Here is a 20202-nt window from a genome sequence, read left to right on the forward strand (position 1 = left end):
CTCTGGACAGTTAACCCAGTTCACCTCCCAGCAACATAAAGAAGGAGTCTTGTTATTAATTTAATTTAGGAGATAGATGAAGAAATGATGGGGAAATCTGTGCAGCTCTTGACATACAAAGTTTCTGATGATCCTGTGATTAGGAGTATAGTATTCACCCATCTTTTTGTAATAGACAGAACACGGTATCACTGTCTTCTCTTGCTGTGACATCAAAATGTGCCTGTCTATTCATACAGCATTAGTAGAAAGAAGATAGAGATTAAAGATTGATTAGGACTAACTTTTCAGAAGGAAGCATTTATAAAGGAAACTGCACAGAAGAGCTGCATTTACTTTTTATTTTCAGTAAATTCCTAGCAAATTTTTATTATATATTTACATCTGGAGCCAAGTATTGTCCTTCATGAAACAGTTTATTGTTGCAATTTAGCTTCATTAAAGTCATAATACTGCTTTAGGATATGATAGACTAGTGCTATGGGATTGAATTATGAAGAGATTAATTTTAGCTACGGGAGATAATTGACCCTATAATTCCTATCACCCCTAATCCCATTTCAAATGAACAGTGTTAAAAGTGGCAATACTCACAGTATAGACAAGGTCATGACAGTTAGAATTGTTTTTTACTACCAATTAGATTTTCCCACTTGGTGCATTTGACTAATGTTGTCATAGAAAGGGATTTCAGGCATGGAAATACAGATCCTTTAGAGGCACACAGGCACTGGAACTGATGGGTAGTTTGCTGTACGTTTCCCAGTGTACAGAATCAGAATGAAATTGAGTGCTGACCCCTAAAATTTTACTTTGTATGGGAATTCTGAACATGTTTTGGTCCATGGTGGAATTAGGAACACACTAAATAATTTGAATCTGGAAGCAAATTCTCTTGAAATTCAACAATGTTAATATATGGTGGTCCTAGCAGGTTTGGAACTGTCTCTTGGGCAATACTACATCTGAAGTGTATTTCAGATGAAGAATCAGAAAAAAAGTGAGGTACTGCCTAAATAAACAGTTGTTCAAAACCAAATAATTTTGATATTTAGCTGCAAATGACATGAAGGTTTAGAAAAAATACAAAGAAGATATACATATATATGGTATAGCTTAAAAATTCCCTGAAGTGTTCATACCAACTTCAAACATATTGGCATTAGGACTCTTATGAAAAAACAACAGAAAAAGGATACTTTGGCGTAGCACATTCAGGATAAGATAAATTTTCACATTTTTACCAGTTATCCATCAGCATTTTCCCAAGCATTTACAGATTTGAGTTTTGCAGTGAGCTGAAACTGCATGATAAAGAGACAGATAATGATAAAAAGCAGATGTATATGCAAGCCTAGCTCGAAGGAGCAAAATATACTATTACTGCCCCTCCTGTGAAGTTAATCCTATTTCTTTTAGCTATTTCTTCATTAGTTAATGAGGTTTTAAGAAAAAGAAATAATTAAAGTGGGTTTGAAATGCTGGTTTTGCATCTTTGCCTTTAGGAACTTTTTCAAATATTCATAGAATAGTTTGCCCTTGAAAGGTGCATTAAATGTAAGTTTAGGCAATAGTTACTTTCAACATGGGTGGTCAGAAACCTGTAACTGAAGTGGCCATACACAGCAGCTAATCACTTTCCTCATTCAGATTCACCACACTGGCTAGGCTCAAAATGTGAAATAGTGGTGAGAAGAGATGTTTCAATGATTAGGTCAAAAAAAAAGAAACAAATTTCAAGTCTTACATCACAGATTTACTAGCATGAATTGGATTTGATTTTGGATGCACTTTGTGATTTGCAGTCTTAAAAATGACAAATTTTCTTCTCTCTCGCTTTCTATTATCAATCTCAGATCAGAAGTAAAGAGCTTGTCTTCTATCTTTGTGAGATGAGTATCAGTGCAATAATTATCGCGTTTTTGTCACCACCTCCTGTGACCCAGGAATCAACCAACTTCTCTATTGACCTCTGGGAGGGAATCTGGGATGACTGAAAAGGGGGCCCTCATCTCCTCGAAGTGTTCTCTTGATGTTGATGTTGTACCACATTCTGAGGATGAAAATCTGTGGCAGCCAACTGCCAATTCCTGTGCCTCTCTTATCCATGAGTACAGGAACTGCAGTTTGCATTTTCATTCCAATATAAAACAACCTGGATAAAACAACCCCTTTATTTATACACAGAACTCCTGAAGGAGTGAAACTGGAAGTGGTGAATAATTCTTTTCCCAGAGTTTCAGTTTTCTATTTCAGGCAGTGTTCTTAGAAGGGGGATGCAGTTCTTGTGGATGCTATTGGATCTGAGCATCTTCTGGTATTATCTTGTGCATATGGAAGAAAACCACCACCCCCAGAGCTCTCCGTACATGCCTAGTGCACTAGGCATTACATGTCTACCAACTCTTTAAGTGTTTTACTGTGGATGCAGAAAGAACATCCTGCACCTGAGCTCACAGGTCACCTGTGGGCTGTTGCTTCTCAATTTGCCAACCACAAAGAAATTCAAGGCAGTGAACAGTGTTTCCATGGTGTAGGTGGCTATCAACTCAATGAAATCCATTATGTTTCAAAACTGCTGGTCTTTCTTGTGTCATATTCAATTTCCAAATATTATAAAATGGTTACTTTATTAATTTCCAGCTTCATTATTTCATTTATCCCACTCTCTTTTTTGTTGAATTTCTACTTTGCTGTTGTTGTCTTCTTTCTTTGTGTAACAAACACCACGGCAAAAATCAACACCACAGCAGTTCTTAGGTTTTTATTTGATGAATGTGAAGCATTTGCCTGTTATGTTCCTTTTGCCATGAGGACATATAGGGCATGTTGACAGCCAATATTAATAAGCTTAACAATGATACTGGCAGTTACTTGGTACAATTTTAGGCAGTGCTAAGTGATCTGTAGGGAGCAGTAAAGCTATCCTTTAAAAGAAACTGATGTCAGAGTTGCACTCAGAATTCACTGGTATTTTTTATTGTTTCTGTTTTCCAGGTGATTCATATAACAGGCCGGTTACGTCTGAGAGTATCGCTGTCCCACGGGCGGACAGTTCCCAGCCAAATCATGGGACTTGTTGTTGTTGCTCATGCTTTGCCACCTCCTACAATTAATGAAGTCAGGATTGACTGCCACATGTTTGTCACTCGTGTCAATATGGACCTCAATATCATTTACTGTGAAAATAGGTATGGCCTTTAGATCCTTTACTTCTTTGTTCTAGTTGTGTGTATTCTTTGTTCCATGGGCTTGGCAAGAAGTTTTGAAATTTTTGACTTTTCTTATATCATCCTGGAGTTGTAGGAGAGCACTGAATTCTCTCTCATCATTGCTACCTTCATTTTCATTACATTCTTAGAAGATAAAGGTAAATTTAAAACTGCAATTTGCAGGATGTCTTCTGGAATAAGGGAAGATACACCAGGAAATATTCCTCTACACTTTGCTTTTTACAATCTTTCACCATCCCTCTCACAGGCAAGATTTGGGACTAGACAGACGTTGGTGTGACCTGTATGCCTGTCCTTATGCTCCTCCATCCTCCCCTCCACAAGTTTTTCGGTCTGAAGTTTTAAAGTTTTCCATTTTTGAACTAATTTGCAGATTACAGCTATCATGCTCAGTGTTTAATGGAACAGAAGCACAGATGGCCTAGATAGTAGGCTAGAGAGGTGGGATCTGTTGCAGTTAGAGGTGGGAAAACTGTAGAATAAAATTGGTTAAGGGCATACTGGGGAAGAAAGCAGTGAAATGGGAACAGGTGATGAAGAGTTGGTTGGGGGAGGCTATGCTCTGTGTGATAGTGATGAGTGATCTGGGAAGGTGAAAGAGAGGATTTAAATTCAGCTCCTGCTCCCTGGGGCTGGGTGCCTGTGGCACCAGGGGCTCTGCATGGCGACCTGTGAGGGCAGGACATGGCAGCCCGAGCCCATCCCACCACCCCAGAGGGGAGCTGGGGAGCACAGGGGCAGCTCCAGTCCCTGGCATTGGGCATCTCCAGTGGACAGGCAGTGGAGTGGGCTGGGGTCAGGGCAGGAGAGCCAATAGCCAGGCAGGGCTGAGGGGAGCTGGCCACTGACAGGGGCTGCCATGGGAGTCTGGGCCGGGGGTGGGGTGGGGGAAGACCTGGGAAGCAGAGGGGCTGATCAAGACCATTAAGACCTCAGAGTCCTGATTTTGAAAAATCAAAATATAATCCACGGAATGGGTATTCAGAGTGAAAATATCAGAGAAGGAAATTACATGTAGTAAGTTTGCGTCCATTGATGGAAGTCTGAGGTATGGGGAAAAGGTTGGAAAGGAAGAAGGAAGGTAATGCAGCCAAAATAAATTTTGTGAAGGGGACATCATCAAAAAGTGGAAGAAACAAGGTGACTACTGAAAGCTTTTCTTGTGACAGCAACAATGGCATATTATAAATTGAGTGGAAGCTCTCTGATGTGAGCAATCATAATTGCTCAATTATAGTGGAATACCTGTGATAAGGACAGCACATCAATATAAACTTTTTTTAAAAAGGATACACTCAACTGGTTTGTTGAATATTATCTTAAACAACTTAAAATAATCTTGGATTTCAATTATGAGATTGTCTTTGCTGCCACATTGCTGCACTGCTGCAATACTTTTTTTAATAATATTACTTGACGACTGGACAGAACACTTCATCTACACTTGCAAAGCATTATCTAAAACTGAATATATTATTCTCATTTTTAAGCTTGGAAAAACTTCTTCATGGAAAGTAGTTTGCAGAAGGTCACAGAAAAAGTGGACAATGGCATTTTAGCTTGGGCTTCTTGCCTGAGACTCCAGCCAGTGAGTAACCAGATGCTGTATAATCTGGCAGCTGGCAAAAGAGCTTTGGGGGTTAGGAATAGGATCTAGAACAAAACTTTTCCCTAAGTCTTTGATTTCACTGTGACCTACCTAGGTAGTAATGGAGAGCTGCTGCCACTGCAGAGTTTTTCAAAGGCCTCTGTGAAGTGAGTTGCTGGTATCCATCCAGTTCCTAATGAACAAATTCCCTTTTAACAAAATCACCTGCACTTACTGCTGCCTTTATTGGCAAGCTCCATAAAAAAAAGCCAGGAATCAAATAGACGTGAAAAATGAACTGTTCCATCAGGTCAAGAATGATATGAACTTTTAGGCCAAATTAGGATGATTTATGCTTTCTCTGCTGTGAGTTTGGCATTTTTATGAGCCCTAAATTGTATATGTGAGGTTTTTTTAATTAAACATTTTTCTCAAACCGTCCCTTTATATTCATGTAGCAATAAAACTTTCAAATGCCTGGGAAAGACATCACTGAAAACTGTAAAATTCATCAGGTGAGGTGCACTGATTGGTAATCACAGAGGAAGGGCTGGTAAGACATGGTAAACTGTGGGAAGACAGCTAGAAAGTGTTGAGTTTATTAATATTTTTTCTATTTTTAAGCTGAAGGCAACATTATAAAGCAACATTTCCTTGTTTGTTATGGATTTTATCTCATGGTAATGCAGAATGCATATAGTGGTACTTGAATGTATGCTACAATAATTCCACTTTAAGCCCCTGTATCATTGCTAAAATCTGTTTAAAATACTTTATAAAAGTAGTTTCAAATAGTAGAAATACTTCTGCTGGTGCTGGGAGGTGAATGTGGTTTCACTGATGCAGCAGGATTTCCACTCATCTAAAGGACTTGGATTTCATAGCAGATTTCATAGCAGCTACAGTGCAGAATAAGACTGTAAAAACTGCAGGAATGGGAAAGAAAAAAAAAAAAAAAAGATGGGAAGGAATTAACAGAACAGCTGATTGAAGCTGTCAGATTAATTATCTGGGTGTTTGCCAAGGCTGTTCTCTGAGTCAGGGACGTTGGGATCTCTCTTCTGGGATTATAGAAAAGGAGATAAGTATCCCACCCTGAATATATGAGCTTGACTCCTGGCACTTGTGGGCAGCTACGAAATTCTTTGCGGTGCCACAGTAAAGCAAGCACAACATTGATGAAAACAGAGAAAAATGGATCCATGCTGGGCAAGCTGTAAGCACTATTTATGGAGCAATGGGGAGTTACTGGCAGCTGCAGGGAGTATGGAGCAGAAGCCATGCCACTTAACTGAAATGAATGCTCACAGTGGACCGTTGGATCAGCAGGGGTGAGATCAATAGTACTCCTACTTTTCCAAGTGGTTGCCTGCTTGAAACAGCAGTGAGCAGGAATGACATTACTCAAGTCTTTGGGTGCATCTTGTTACTTTTCACAGAATGAAGAGATCTCCTTCATAATCCTGAACTCAGTGCACAAACTTGCCAGACATTAGCTTCCCTCTGAGACAAGATCTGTTAGCTAGTATACTGGCTATTTCTAAAAATTAATATTTTTCTTTGAGAGTGTAAAATACAGATGTAACATTTTGTTGCCTAAAATGTGGTATGTTAATCTGTCTCTATTTTGCAAATGTAGGAATTGTGTCATCTAAGATTCACCATCTAAAATAATCTGGGATTTCTTTATTAGTTAGTGGAGTGAGAAAAGCCCCTGCAGAGCAAAAATCCTCTCAGATGGTGCTAATAACTAAAAACAAAATGAGAGACTGCTGCTGGAGTGTATGATCAGTCTGTGTGTTTTCAGAATCAACTGTTAAGGATTGAAGTCCATTCGGAGAGAGACCATAGCCAGTTTAATGTGGACTGTAATACCACATCTGCTAATATGTGCCCAAAAAGAAATGAGCACATGGCGGAGGTTTAGCTTGTTGGCCATGACAGTGGTTGTCAGTAGATCCTTCAGATATGCAGAAGCAGTCTTGTGTAGCAAACCTCAAGCCTCAAATGTGTGCACAATTTCGGCAAATTCAGCAAAACACTTTACCATATGCCTACCTTTCAATTTCAATCATGTTAACAGTCCTGTAAGTCAGCGGAACCATTGATCTGCTCAAACACAAGCCTATGCATACGTTTTACAGGACCACAGGATAGTGGCCTGCCTAGAGATTGCCCCTTTCTACTAGGCTGGCAGGATGGGATTTCCTCTCCCTGATTTTATCATAGAATGTACCACAATTATTGCAGATTATTTCAAACCCAAAAAAAAAAATCCTATGTCTAGAAAACAGACATAGTTTCAAACTCTTGAATGAGCAAGACATTTTACAGGTTTCTTTTTAATTTCTGTACTGTGTTTAAGGATGTTGGCACCTTGACTCTCCACGATATGAGTTTACACACGCGCACAGACAAGTGCACAGACACACACACGGACACACGCACACAAAGGTCTGCAGAATAGATTTTAAAGTTTCTATGTGCAATAAACAACAAAGTCCCAGTTGAAAGGGCCCAGAGTGAAAGCTGAGCTCCCAAATGAATTAGACTAAAAAAGATAACACCCTGAGGCATCTGTGTGTCTCAGCATTTAAATTATATCCCTTGAAATATGAGTTTGGACTTGGTGCCAAGAAATGGTTGAAGAGCTTTTTCATGAATATACCCAATAGAAGACCAATCTGTTGAAATGAAATGTGTCTCTAATCATTTGGTATAAACATAACATGTTTCTACTTTATTATGTAACCTTGAATCATCTTAGTCTTTTAATGAGGATTTTGGATTGTCACTAATGCTTTACAATTTCATGGAATTATATTGTCCTGGTGTTATGCTACATGGAGAATATGCACTAGAATTTAATTTTCCACTTAGTTAAATAGATAAAATAATTTCTAGGTTTCTTTTAAAAGAATTTATTCTTTTTTTTCCTCTAAGGCCTTGTCTCATTTGTACTGATATTCCATTCAAATGTTATAATGCCAAAAAACTTTTTAACAGATTTAACTTTCTGAGTCATTTGACAATTCTTTTCTTTCTTGAATTATAGGCTTTATGTTCTTTTTCCTTTTTAGGATTAGTGATTACATGGATCTGACCCCTGTAGATATTGTAGGAAAGAGATGTTACCACTTCATTCATGCTGAAGATGTGGAAGGCATTAGACATAGTCACTTAGACTGTAAGTACTTCCATTCTTGTCAAATTATCTGGTACAACAGCTGATTGCTCCTAAACTATTATTTATGTTCCACAACTGGGTTCTTCATCTTACACCTCGGGTTTTTGGGGGTTTTTTTTGTTGTTGTTTTTTTCGATTTTTTTTTTTTTTTGTCAGAGGTTTTCATAGAGGATGGTTTAAATGTCATTCTTTGTGTGATTTATTTTCAAGTCTTTTATAGGCATATAAGACCATTTAAATATGTGGAAATAAAGCATTATATTTGTATTACTTGAATTTCCAGCAGCTGTTAATTTACATGTGCTATGCATTATTTTAATCCTTAAAGAGGCATTGCTTACATGAGAAACTCCCTCTCTGGCACAGAACAGGAACTCCTCCTCTTTGAGGATTTTGGGTTTTTCTGAGTCATAACATGGAAGACAAAAAACTGCAGCATAAATGGGATTTCACCAGGTTTTTTCATACAGAACTGAGCTACAACTCCACTAGTGCTTTAACCACCCCATGTGTTAATATCTAAATGGCCCCATCCTTAGAGCATCTAAGTCCCTGCTGTATGCACACTGGTAGTATCTGATTAGGACAAGGAAAACAGAAGTACAAAAATGTTGCAAGAGACAAACCTTACCAGAGAACATGTGCAGTGTCTGTGTGTGGGGGAAGGGAGATTCAGCATGATTCCTTGTAATTAAACTCTTTGTATTCCTCTTACTAAAAGCCATAGGGCCTAATTCCTTTCTTGTTGAGATCTGTTGACTTCAGTGATGGGGCTCCTGATTTACCCTTGTGCGAAAAAAGACTTATGCCCATAATCTCTAATTTATCTGTGCCTGCAGTGAAGCCAGATAATTCTTTGGAAGTTTCAGTGACTGACTGCATTTATGATTGACTTTGGTGTTTTTCCTAATCCAGAAGATGATCTGCAAACTGCTTCTTAAATTCAGAGTCACAGATTTCAATAACTCTGCTCCCCCTGCATCATGCCCTACTAACATTTTCTAATAAAAGGGCAGCACCCAAATGCAGCCTCATTTAATTAGATTTTACAAAACCATATGACTACACTAGAAAGCAGAAAAAAATGTTCCATCCCAAATTACCTTACATGATCTGCAAGGGAAGGTAGGAGAATAAGTCTGACTGGAAAGCAGGAGAATAGAGACAGCTTCTATAAGGACATATGGCAGCCAACAGCAGTATTAGGCTGTGTAAAGATTTCAGAAGTTTCTAGAATGTAAAATGTGTTTGGCATAAAATCAAGTTACATATATTTCTGCAGAAAAAAAAAAATAAAATCAACTATCCAAAGGGATGAACAAAATAATTTTGTGTCATTTAAATTTTAAGCATTTAATATCCAGGAGAATATGTCAGTTGCTGAGAAATGAAGGAACAAATTCAGAAACTCAAATTCTTGGTGCTCTTGAAACTGGAAGTCAAAAATGACAAGTTGCACTTTCACTGCACTATGTGACCGAGGAAATAAAAGATATTTATGACTCAGATTTACCATACCACCTGGCGTAGATGAACATGCCATTTGAAAAAGACCTTAATCTTCTGAATGACCACTTCTCTCTCAAATAGGATATGTTTTATGAAACATTCATCTTCAGAAAAATTCAAGATCCATGCAGAGAGTATGAGTGTAGTGTGGTCCTGTATATAAGCACTGGACTAGGGCTCAGGAGACCCTGAAGACAGGAATGAATTCAAGAAAATCACTTCAACTTACTGTATTCCTGCTCTCACTGTATGTCCAGTTTAGCTGATTGGATTGCAAACTTTACAAACACAGGGATTTCTCCCGCTATCGACATCCAGCATAGCAGGGCTCACAAACTTGGCTTTGTGGCTATAGCATAATGACTTTCTGTGCTCTGCTGGCTGTACACTTTTTAGTACAGCCCTGCTGATTCATGCTTAGCATAGTGTCCAGCAGGACCCCCAGGTCCTTTTTCACAAAGCAACACCCCAGGCAGTCAGTTCCAAGCCTGTAACATAGCAGGGAATCCATCCATCCCAGACACGGGGCTTTGCATTTGTCTTTTCATGTTCAAACTCATGCTCTTTATGAAAGATCTTCAAGTTTAAATTAGTCTTGGGAATAACCGGGGAAGTACATAAGTTCTGCAGAAGCCAAAGTAGTTCATATCTTTGTCCAGAGAGATGTTCAACTTCTAGCATTTGACAATAAAATTTGTATAGAAAACAAGAGTAAAAAATTGTAGAACCCCAAAATACTTCATAGAAACTTGCCAATCCTATAGAATGAAATTTAAACCAAACCAGAAGGAGAAAGTCCTCCTGGTTTAGAAAAACTAGAATTAGAGCTAAAATTAATGAACTGGCAAACACTGGCTGTGGAAGGTGGAACCCAGCAGAACTGGTTCCCCAAAACAGAGAGCACAGGATATTTGCCAGTACAACACAGGAAATAACTGCTTGAGATCACAGTGGAAAAAAGAAAAAAAAAAAAAAAAAGCAGATTTGTGCAATATTTGGAAGAGGACTTGGAGCTTGGAGGCTAACTTAATGGATAGAAAGAACTAATGAGAAAACAAAGCAGGACTTGAGAATGTAGCAAAATGAAAAGGTTGTGTTTGATGGAGAATGCAACCAAAAATCTTGGTTTATCGGAGATAAAATAATTTTTAATAAATAAATTTTTAATTATTAAAACAAGAAGAAATAAACTGCTATTCTGCCCATTTACTGACAACATATCATAAGGAAAAAGTAAGACCACCACTATATCCTGGCTTCTCATCCAAGATATTCAAAAACATCAAAGAGAAAAACAAGCAAAGAAGAAAATATTGCACAAAATCGCACAGAAAAAAAATGAAGAGGGCTGTTGATGGCTTCAGATCATAGCAGCCCATTAGAAACTTAGAAAAGCAGGCCTTGTTAACTCTGTCTCAGATAAAAGAAGACAAAAGCAGTTTCAGGAATGCGACCATAACAAGTACAATTGTGAAGAAGGTCTGCAAGACTATAGCAGTGACAACAGGCTTTTGTAAAGGAACTACTGCCCTAATGAAAGGTCAGTTATGGTCACTGGAAAAGCTTTCATTGGCTTCAATGGACATGCCCTAAAAAAGCAATTTTGTGGACTAAAATTCTGAGCCCAGTAAAGTAAATAGCAAAAATTCTATTAGGTTCAAAATTTCTATTAAGACATTTATGTTAGCTATGCCTTGAATCCCTTTTGAATTAATAAAACCACATTCATACTCTGCCTGCATTTATAGCAACACCATAATACATGGCATTAAAACATAAGCTATTGAAACGTAATTTTTTTCCGAAAAGAAAAAAAGTTTATGGCAATTGTTTCTCTTCTGTTTCATTCAAACTTTGAATGATCATGCTTTTTTACAAATCCCTCAGCCAATTTTTTGGTGTTACAATTCTACCTTATTAAGCTCTTCCCTGTTTTAAAATGGTTCATGGTTTCAGGAGTTTGGGAATCTTCTTTCATCTTCACAATCGTTGTTGAACAAATTGCTGGTAGAATCATTGCACAAATCAAGTCTATCTCACAGAGATCATAATTAAAATGTTCTCTAGTCTAACAGCCTAGATGTGCACATCCAGTATCAGGACCCAGCTGTTGGCTCAGCTAACACACAGAAACTGGCTAAGCCGCAACAACTTTTGTTTCAATCCAAACCCTCAAAAATTACAGGTCTGGCTGTACCCTGGCACAGATACAGTCTCTAATCCTAGTTCTGTAACAGAGCTCTTCATTTGGTTATGTGCCATGAAAGAGTTGTAATGGAATGTTTTGTGTTTCATAGTTATGCATCTAGAACACCCTAGAAAGACCCCTCATGGCCCAGTTATACTTTACCTCTTGTAAGAATGGGGAAGGTGATAGGATCCTCTCTATTTACTTACCACTGCATAAAAGCATTGCAGGACTGAAGTGTGTGTCAAGCATAGGGCAGTTTGAACCCTTTCACCAAGCCCTGAGTCCCTGCATGAGTAGAACTGCCCTTGTTCTTATGACATCAGTGACAAAAATGCCTGATCTTAAAGCTAGCAGGATACATTTGATGTCAAATCAACACCAGAAATCAAGTAGATCAATAAAATTACTGTTGTATCAGGTCTTAGCACTCTCTATAGAACGCAGCAAGGGCAATTGCTGCTCTCGTGAGTACTATGCTGTGCATGTGTGCTTCCCTTTTTTTGACACTGTTATCATTCAGAAGTCTGTAACAGCCTGTTTAAGAAGTTCATTTCATGCTAAGAATGAGTGGATGTCATATGCTGTAGGAGTATGCATCTTCTATTTAATTGTAAAATATTAATGGTCTTCATTGAACACCAAGTACTGATGTTACTGTTCAATGAAGTCATTAAGAAAGCAGCAAGGAAGAAAGTCAAGACCTCTGAAGGCAACCATGAATATACTTTTGGGCAAATATATGATAACATGCCATCATTTCAAAATTAATATATTGTTTGCAAGAACACTGTCAAAAGTACATTCCAATTGGTATATAATATGTGCCTTTTCATTTTGAAATCCTAATTGAGGTCTGAATTCAGAAACCTGGCTCTGACAAGAAAGATACTGTTGTCGTCAGCTATTGCTTAGAAAATATCATCGTCTTTCTTCAGGATTTGATTTACAGCTATAAGAAATACAATTCCTCAGGAACAGTGAGCCAAGGCAGTTCATTTCCCATAAAGCAAAGGTCTCTGATGAGTATGTTTGGTAGCACTCCCTCTCATCTACTTTATCTGGTTTCCAGTGGTTAGAATAATCCAGTCTTTCTGAAAATAAACTATTCCACATTCACCTTTTTCATGGCTCCCCTATTTTTCAAGGAATATTACCCCCTCAGTCTGCTTTTAAATCAGTTATATATTCATGATTTCTTTTATGTATGTTCAGTAGAAAAAAATCTATTTCTCTACAAAATATTGCTTAGTGGTTTAGCCTACCAGCTGTAGTTTAACTAACCCTTTTAACTTACGCACATCAGTTAAAATTTTTTATTCTCTTAATAACCTCAAACACATGAAAAACAAATAGAATGAGTTGATAATTTCTAACAGTAAAATACTTCACATATTTTGCTATCATGCTGTGGAATAACTCTGCAATGTCAAGTAGCTCACAATTAGTAAAACTGTAGGGGGAAAAAAAGAAGTGTTTTGATCCTGAGGAATTTTTTATCCTAATCAGATCGAAATTTCAATGCTCTTGTAGTGCTTAATATCTTCAATAACCAAAAAATTCAAACTGATTCCAATGTCAGGTTTTACATTCCAGGACTGAAATAAAATGCTAAAATATACAAATGAATCTCATGTTTGTACAAGTTTATTATCATCACTGGAAAGCAAGATTGATTCTAAATTAGGCTGATAGAATGTCAGGGGTTTAGCTATGTCTTAAACTAAGCCCAGCTGGCACCCTGATGACAGCCTAGTGTTGTTTTCAAGATATTGCAGAAGTGCTTGTCTGACTACCTGCACGTCTTTCTCTGTGTCCATAGTATAGGCCTGCAAAGATTTCTGTGTTGGACACTGGCACACTTTAGTCCTTTTGCCTGGAGCTGGTGGTGATACAGCAAGATGAGGGAACAGGAGATAAGAAACCAGAAGAAATAGAAGCATGTAAAGAAAATATTTTTTATTTTCATACAAGGCAAAAAAGGATCACGGACTTTGGTTTTAGCATGTGCCTAGTGTTTGGTTTTCAGTCCTAATGAATCTTAAGGTTACTACCCAAGAGTGTGTGTTGTCATGTCTTTTAGCCATGCTTTAAAATCCTGATGTTGTGTTTGCTCCTGCAAATTCTTCTTTGGGTTACATGAGATATTGGTCTGTCTAGCCTTATTTCTTTGTCTGTGTTTTTGAACAAAGCCAGGTACTTTAGAAGAAGGGGGGAAACAGTCTGCAGTATGCAATTATGTGTGCCTTGTACCCTTGTTTTATACACTATTGACTCATGGCTGGTTCATTTCTTGACAGGTTATGCTTACATTTTTGTGTGTGGAGAGCAGTTGTTACTATTGTAATATTTGGTGGTTTAATTATCCATTAACCATAAAAATACTCAGAAATCATTTTTAATCCCAAGAAATTCCCGATGTTTGTGATATTTTGTGCCTCAGTTTTTCAAATGCAAATTTTTTTCTATTGGACAAATGTTTTTTGTATGTAAAGTAGAAAAGTGTTTATCAGGAGAATCCAAACTTTGGGATAGTAAACAAACCAAAAAACTCTACAAAGATAAATCTTTAGGCTATTTAAATCATTAGCTGCTAAACCTAGTTGCAGAATTTTGCCTTCTGTAGCTTAGCAATATACAGTTATCTGCAAGATGCTGCAGATATTGTTTGCATCAATAACCCTTTAACTTAATTCCTGATGCTATTTCATCTTCAAATTAAATCTAATACAATACTGATTTAGTACATTCCCATTTCAGTTTGTAGGCTTTCAATTGTGTCTTCCATAGCTCATAGTTATTTGAAATTTGCACCCAAAATCTCTTATTTTGACCTTAGAAGTGTACATAATACCAGCTGTATAAATACATGCTGCATTAAGGGGTTATAAAGTGAAGGTTGTGCTCTGACTTCTGCTGGTAACCTCTGTGTTTTCCAGATTCTCTGTTAATAATTTTCTGGAGTCTTTTTAAAGTTTTTTTTTTGTGCTCAAAATTTCCAACTCCAAAAAGGAATTTAGATTTATATATTATTCTTGTGATCAATTGCAGAAGCATATGTCAAATTGCAAAGCCATGGGAATAAAGGACATTATTGTACATGTCCAGCAGCTTCACCTTCATTCTGTCCACCAAGCTATTTCTGTGCTTTTTGCTGTAGGATGTAAATGTATGGCATTTTAAAAAAGGACAAAAGTACTTCAGTCACATATCTTTCTACCTTCACTGTTGAGGCTCTCTCCAAGATTACCAAGACCAGAAGTTTCCATCACCTTGTAGTCTAAATGAGTGCTGCCCCACTGAAAATCCAATGGATTAAGGATTTTGTTTGTAGTTTACTAGGCTGTGAAATACCCCATCCTAAAATGTCACTATGAAGGTATGGTGGAGTTTTTGCAGATTTTTCCACGATTTTAGAAACCTGTTAGTGCTGTGGGCTATTTCTCTTCTTTTTCTTTTTCAAAGGTCTGGACTGCTGACCTTGTGTGTCTAAGGGAGACAGTTTTCAAGGCTGTAAGGATAGGAAAACAATATCAGTAAACTTTGTAGCACATATCAAATGTGCGGCAGTAGGTCTTATTAGGACTCGTTTGAAAGAACCTGCATAAATCACCTGAGGCTTTGCCATCCATGTGTCATGCGGTGGGTCCATGTTGGTTTTGATGCCTGATAACCTATAAAGTGAGTGGGCTGGTACAGGACTTTGCCTCAGTCCTTTGGGAATGTCCTTCAAAACACCTGGAGCCTTTTAGCCCAATGTCCATATGTTGCTAAGTATTGTTTCTGAGATCACAAGGTGCATAATTATTCCAAAGTTCTTTTATTTTTATTTTTATTTTTCAAAGTTGTGTTAGGGTTTTGGGGGGTTTTTGTTAGCACTAAACTATCTTAATAATGTCTGTGGACAAAGGTAGAAATCTTTGGGTTTTTTTTTTTTACTTTTTACAAGTTATCTGGTATAAAAGGACAGTATGTTTCAAAAAAGTCTGCTGTCAGATGTGAGATGGTGATGCATCTCTGTGGTGATTAGAGGGAGTTTGAACATTCAGCTGTGCCATCCCACCATGACACTGTGCTCCGGATGGCTTTCCTCTAGAGAACAGCCTGAGGAAATCACTCATTTCACTCAGCCCAAGCACCCAAACAGGGACTCTTATCCCAGAAATGAAAGCATGTTTAAAGAGATCCTGTCCCGTGAAACAGACCATCTTTAACCTAGGTAATTAAAAGATAAAATTAATATTGCTGCCAATCTGCTACCATGAATCTTCAGGCTCTTTTCCTGGTTTTGGGAGATGTAGTTATGTATGGTCCACAGACACATTTGGAATGGAAAGGGTTATATTCTAAAATCATTAATCTTACATAGGTTGGCATATGATGGACATTAATCTTAGTGGAGAGATGGAGGACAGATTTCAGTTTCTTGAGCAAGCAAGGCCAAATTTCTCCTCTGATGTTGAGTTTTAGTAGCTAAGGGCAAAATTTGGATCTGGGATTTCATTTTCCCCTACAGTTTGAACAGAGAGTTCATTAATGATAATGGAAGTTCTGTCTGAAGTTGGTGTTCAAAGCAGGCTTGGGTTTCTAAACGACCGTTTCAATATTAACAGAAGAAAATCACTTTATGGCAGGATTGAAGTCATGGGGAGAGAGACAAATCATGAGGGGGAAAAAAAGTTAAGAAAGAGAGAAAAGACAGCCTAGAGAATCCTAGGTAGAAAAATCTGCTGCTCATTTTTCAATTTAATCTGTCATAAAATAAACTTATATCGTTTACTTACATCAATTTTACCTATAGAAACCACAGAACAGTATTCTAGTATGCATGCCAAAAGCTTCCATTTAATAGTGCCTGTAGCAATACATTGCATTCCATTTGATCAATACCTACATAACATTTTGAAATAAACATTTTACCTAGAATTATAAAGTCTTGTTAATATTCGTGGTTATGCATAATTATAAAGTTGCCATTTCAAACATTGGGCCATGGGAAAATTATATGTTCTAATAATCACAAAAAGAAGAGGGGAAGAAAAGTGCCTCTGTTGTTCAAGTAGGAGATTATGGTTTCCGTAGTGCTGGGAAATAGTATTTTTTGTGTCTTTGCTTGGTTTTAATAAATTTGCACTGCCACTGTGAACTGATGTCATGTAAACTGATAACATAGAATTGATTTTTAACGAAGCATCTTCCTGGTCCTAATCTGAGATGATTTTCACATGCAGCATGCAAGGCCTTCCTTACTGTATTTGGCAAGTTACAAACTTTGATCCTAATATGAATTCACATTTTTTAACAGTTTGACTCAGACCACTTTTAACATTTGCTTTTCTGGAAAGAGGCAGGAAAAGTATTGCTTAGTTTTCAAACATTCTTAAGGTTTCAAATTTTTCTAAATGCTTGATTAAGGCTCTTTATTTTTTGATACTTAATTTTGCCTAATTTATCACGTATTTATGTGTGTAACATCCCTACACTGGCAGATTAAACAGTATTTCAGATTGCGAAGTAAGCAATGAATCTATTGCCATACTTAGCATTTTCAGAGTGACTGTACATGCTTAAAAGAATACCCTGGTGAATGAAGAAGTTAGCTGGGAGTTTGAATATCAGTGAGGTACAGTTTTCTTTCATGAACCTGATCTGCTACTTCCTGCTTATGGTAGGAAAAGATGAATTTATGTTTATAAACCTGCAACTATTACTCTCTGATATTCATATCACAGTGGTAGCCAGGTCTCAGTCAGTGGTATTGGCACAATAGATTGCTTTCTACCCAATGCTAAAAAAGATGTTCTCTGTCCAGCACTCAGGGCTTTCTACTGTCATGTGCTGAGAATAAAACACAGCTTTCTAAAGCCTCACAGAACCAGCATTTTCTTAAAACAGTTCTCATCTCTGGAATTTTCTTTAGAAGAACTCTGTTGAGATACAGTGAGTCAGACAGGGCTGGTGAGGAACTGTGTGCAATGAAGAGAGGAAGAGCAGCATTGCCCACCTGGACTCTTGTGATGGGAAGCTGGCATTCTTTACCAAGCAATCTGCTCTGAAGGCCTTGCTTTTGGCCCCCTAGGTAGACAATGCATTCACACACTGTCCAGGCTTCAGTGCTCTCCTCCTCACTCTACCCCATGCAGTAGATCCAAAGTAGAGCTGTTTGTGGAGAGCCACGTAGCTGACGTGATTCCTCACCACGCGTCTGCAAGTCTCCTGTCATCTAGGTCCTAATTCTGTAGCAAGCATCATTTAACATCACTAAATATTTTTCATTGCTAAAATCCAATTTGTGGATACCCACTCTTTTAAACATCTAGCTCACTAATTGCAAAATCCATAGGAAAGTCCTTGCAACATCAAAGACTCACTTGATCCTCAGAGCTATTACAAATGGACGACTGTCTCTGTTACAGGCAAATAAGGCACTTAATGCACTTTTTCTGGCTGTGATGCTATTTTTCCTGTGGGTTTTGAAAATGACCTTCCTGTAAGCATCAAGGACTGTAAGTTTTCAGATAAAGAAACTTGTTCTTGTTTTAAGTCTATGCCAGGTTCATTCCCCTATAGCCCACAGTTTTCAAAAGCAGAAGAAAAATAATCCAGAATTAAAAAAATAAAAACCCCACTGTTTCCAGAACGAAGTTACCCTGTCAGCTTGCCTTGGGCCTTAGGTGGAGAAGTGGAGATTAAAGAGTCAGTATTCCTTTTCATGTTTCATCTGCCAGTTTTGTGAATGTAGAAAGAGTACTTGTGGCTGCAGCTAAGTATCCTACTGTAGTATTAAGTACGGCAATTTCATCCTCATGCAGTAAATTAAAAATATTCTTATAAGTTTACCGTGAGAGGAGTTCAGTATCAATACCATCCAGTCATTGATAAAGGTATTTCAAGGAGAAGGGTGAATAGCACAGCAGATGCAACCTCAATATTTTCACCAATTATAAAGAGCCTCTTTGTGAAGCTGTGTGAATATGTAAGATGATCTCATCATTTCCTATTTACTCAATACTTACCTGAATACGCAATATAGTGTAGCTTTTAAATGCATATGCACATGAGTAAAATGTCCTTTTGTAAGAGACTTTGCTAAAAGGCTGCTTTTGATACACAATTTCTTCATCTCCTCTTCAAACTGAATTAAGCTACTTCCTTCTTTTAAAACACAACTCACTATTTAGAAGCTTTGGCTTTGATTTCTCAGAACAGCCTTACAGGAAGAAACTATGTTCTTTTTCTATTTGTAACCATATTTCTGAAGACAAACTTGTACTGATTTATTTTAATTTTCTAACAGAAATAGGTTCCTGCAAAGAACACTGACTGTTTCTTCTTTTTCCCCCTCCTTCATTCCACTGCTACAAGAATATTGCTGTGCACAAAGCTACCAAGGAAAACTGAAATCCCTCTGTTGGGAACTGTGTACACAGCAATATATTCATACTTTGAGAAATAAGTGAGGGTTTTTTTTATTTCTTAGCATGACATACTGTGCACTTCTTGCATGTCAACCACTGAATTCAAATTGAGGAACTAGGTAACATTTCAGCAAATTTTAATCAGGTTTACCATCCACCATTTTAGGGAATATATCTGTGCAGCTGACATAAAGGTCACCAATTTTAAAATATTAACCCTCAGTTAGTCCCATTGATTAAAGGGTTTGTGTATATGTCTCTGTGTGTGTGTCTGTGTCTGTGTGTGTGTGTGTATATATATATATATATATATATATATATATATATATATATATATATATGTATATGTATATGTATATATAAAAGTATATAACCCAATCATGCTTAATCCCATCACATGAGCCATCCCACCAATCTGGTCACAAGTCTCACCTTGTCTGCCACACAGGGTACTCAATGTATAACACAAATTGAAATATAAAATTATTTGCACTGCTCAGTGAGTGAGGGATTTGCCTGAAAACAAAACATCCTGACAATTGAGGATGTAATCTACATGGCATTACATTTACATTCAGTTTATGCTAAACTGAAATTCATGGTCTGTTGCTAGTTAGGAAACATACCTTCACAATCAGAGCTTAGAGTGGAGTGATTCTTTGCTTTCATTTCTTCTCAAAATCAGGAACTTTATTAATCGACTCTCTGTACCTGCAAACTGAAGATCTTTAAAATGAAACTGGGCTTCACTCAGTAAAACTAGTTAACAATAATCTGGATAAATTTCCTTTCCTATTGCCTTCTTCTAATTTTTTTTTTTTGCCTCAAAATTCTCATCCAATTTCTAAGTTGCAGGTTGGCAATGCCAGCAGTTAAAAATACTGTAAATTAGAAAACAATTAAATTTTTTTTTCATTATCATTTTCTTTCGTCACATTTAGAAATTTCAAGGTATACTGGGAATTTTCAGAACTGAGTTGGGGGGTGCCTAGTGCACTCTCACAGGAGGTAACAACCAGATTTAGCAGCACAGTGCAGCTTGCCTGCCAAAGAATCTCTTTATAGAGAGAATTTTTATG

General features: G+C 37.4%; 1 protein-coding gene and 1 long non-coding RNA gene across 11 annotated transcripts in view; one reads left to right on the forward strand and one right to left on the reverse strand.

The window, feature by feature from the left end:
* The window catches only part of NPAS3 (neuronal PAS domain protein 3), a 599161-nt gene that overhangs the window by 565560 nt on the left and 13399 nt on the right, over positions 1-20202 (forward strand). For all 9 annotated transcript variants that reach the window (XM_038137151.1, XM_038137149.1, XM_038137153.1 and 6 more), the window contains 2 exons: positions 2998-3191; positions 7902-8008. In XM_038137151.1, coding sequence (XP_037993079.1) covers positions 2998-3191; positions 7902-8008 — 301 coding nt within the window. The remainder of the gene's footprint in view (positions 1-2997; positions 3192-7901; positions 8009-20202) is intronic.
* LOC119701092 overlaps positions 1-20202 on the reverse strand; it is a 64231-nt gene that overhangs the window by 13868 nt on the left and 30161 nt on the right. The window contains exon 4 of one of the 2 annotated variants that reach the window (XR_005256996.1): positions 14672-15216. The exons of the other annotated variant lie outside the window; for it this stretch is intronic. This is a non-coding gene — a long non-coding RNA (uncharacterized LOC119701092). Of the gene's footprint in view, positions 1-14671; positions 15217-20202 lie in introns of those variants that run through there. 2 annotated transcript variants of the gene reach the window in all.

The sequence above is a fragment of the Motacilla alba genome, chromosome 5, assembly GCF_015832195.1.
Source record: "Motacilla alba alba isolate MOTALB_02 chromosome 5, Motacilla_alba_V1.0_pri, whole genome shotgun sequence".
Lineage (NCBI taxonomy): Eukaryota > Metazoa > Chordata > Aves > Passeriformes > Motacillidae > Motacilla > Motacilla alba.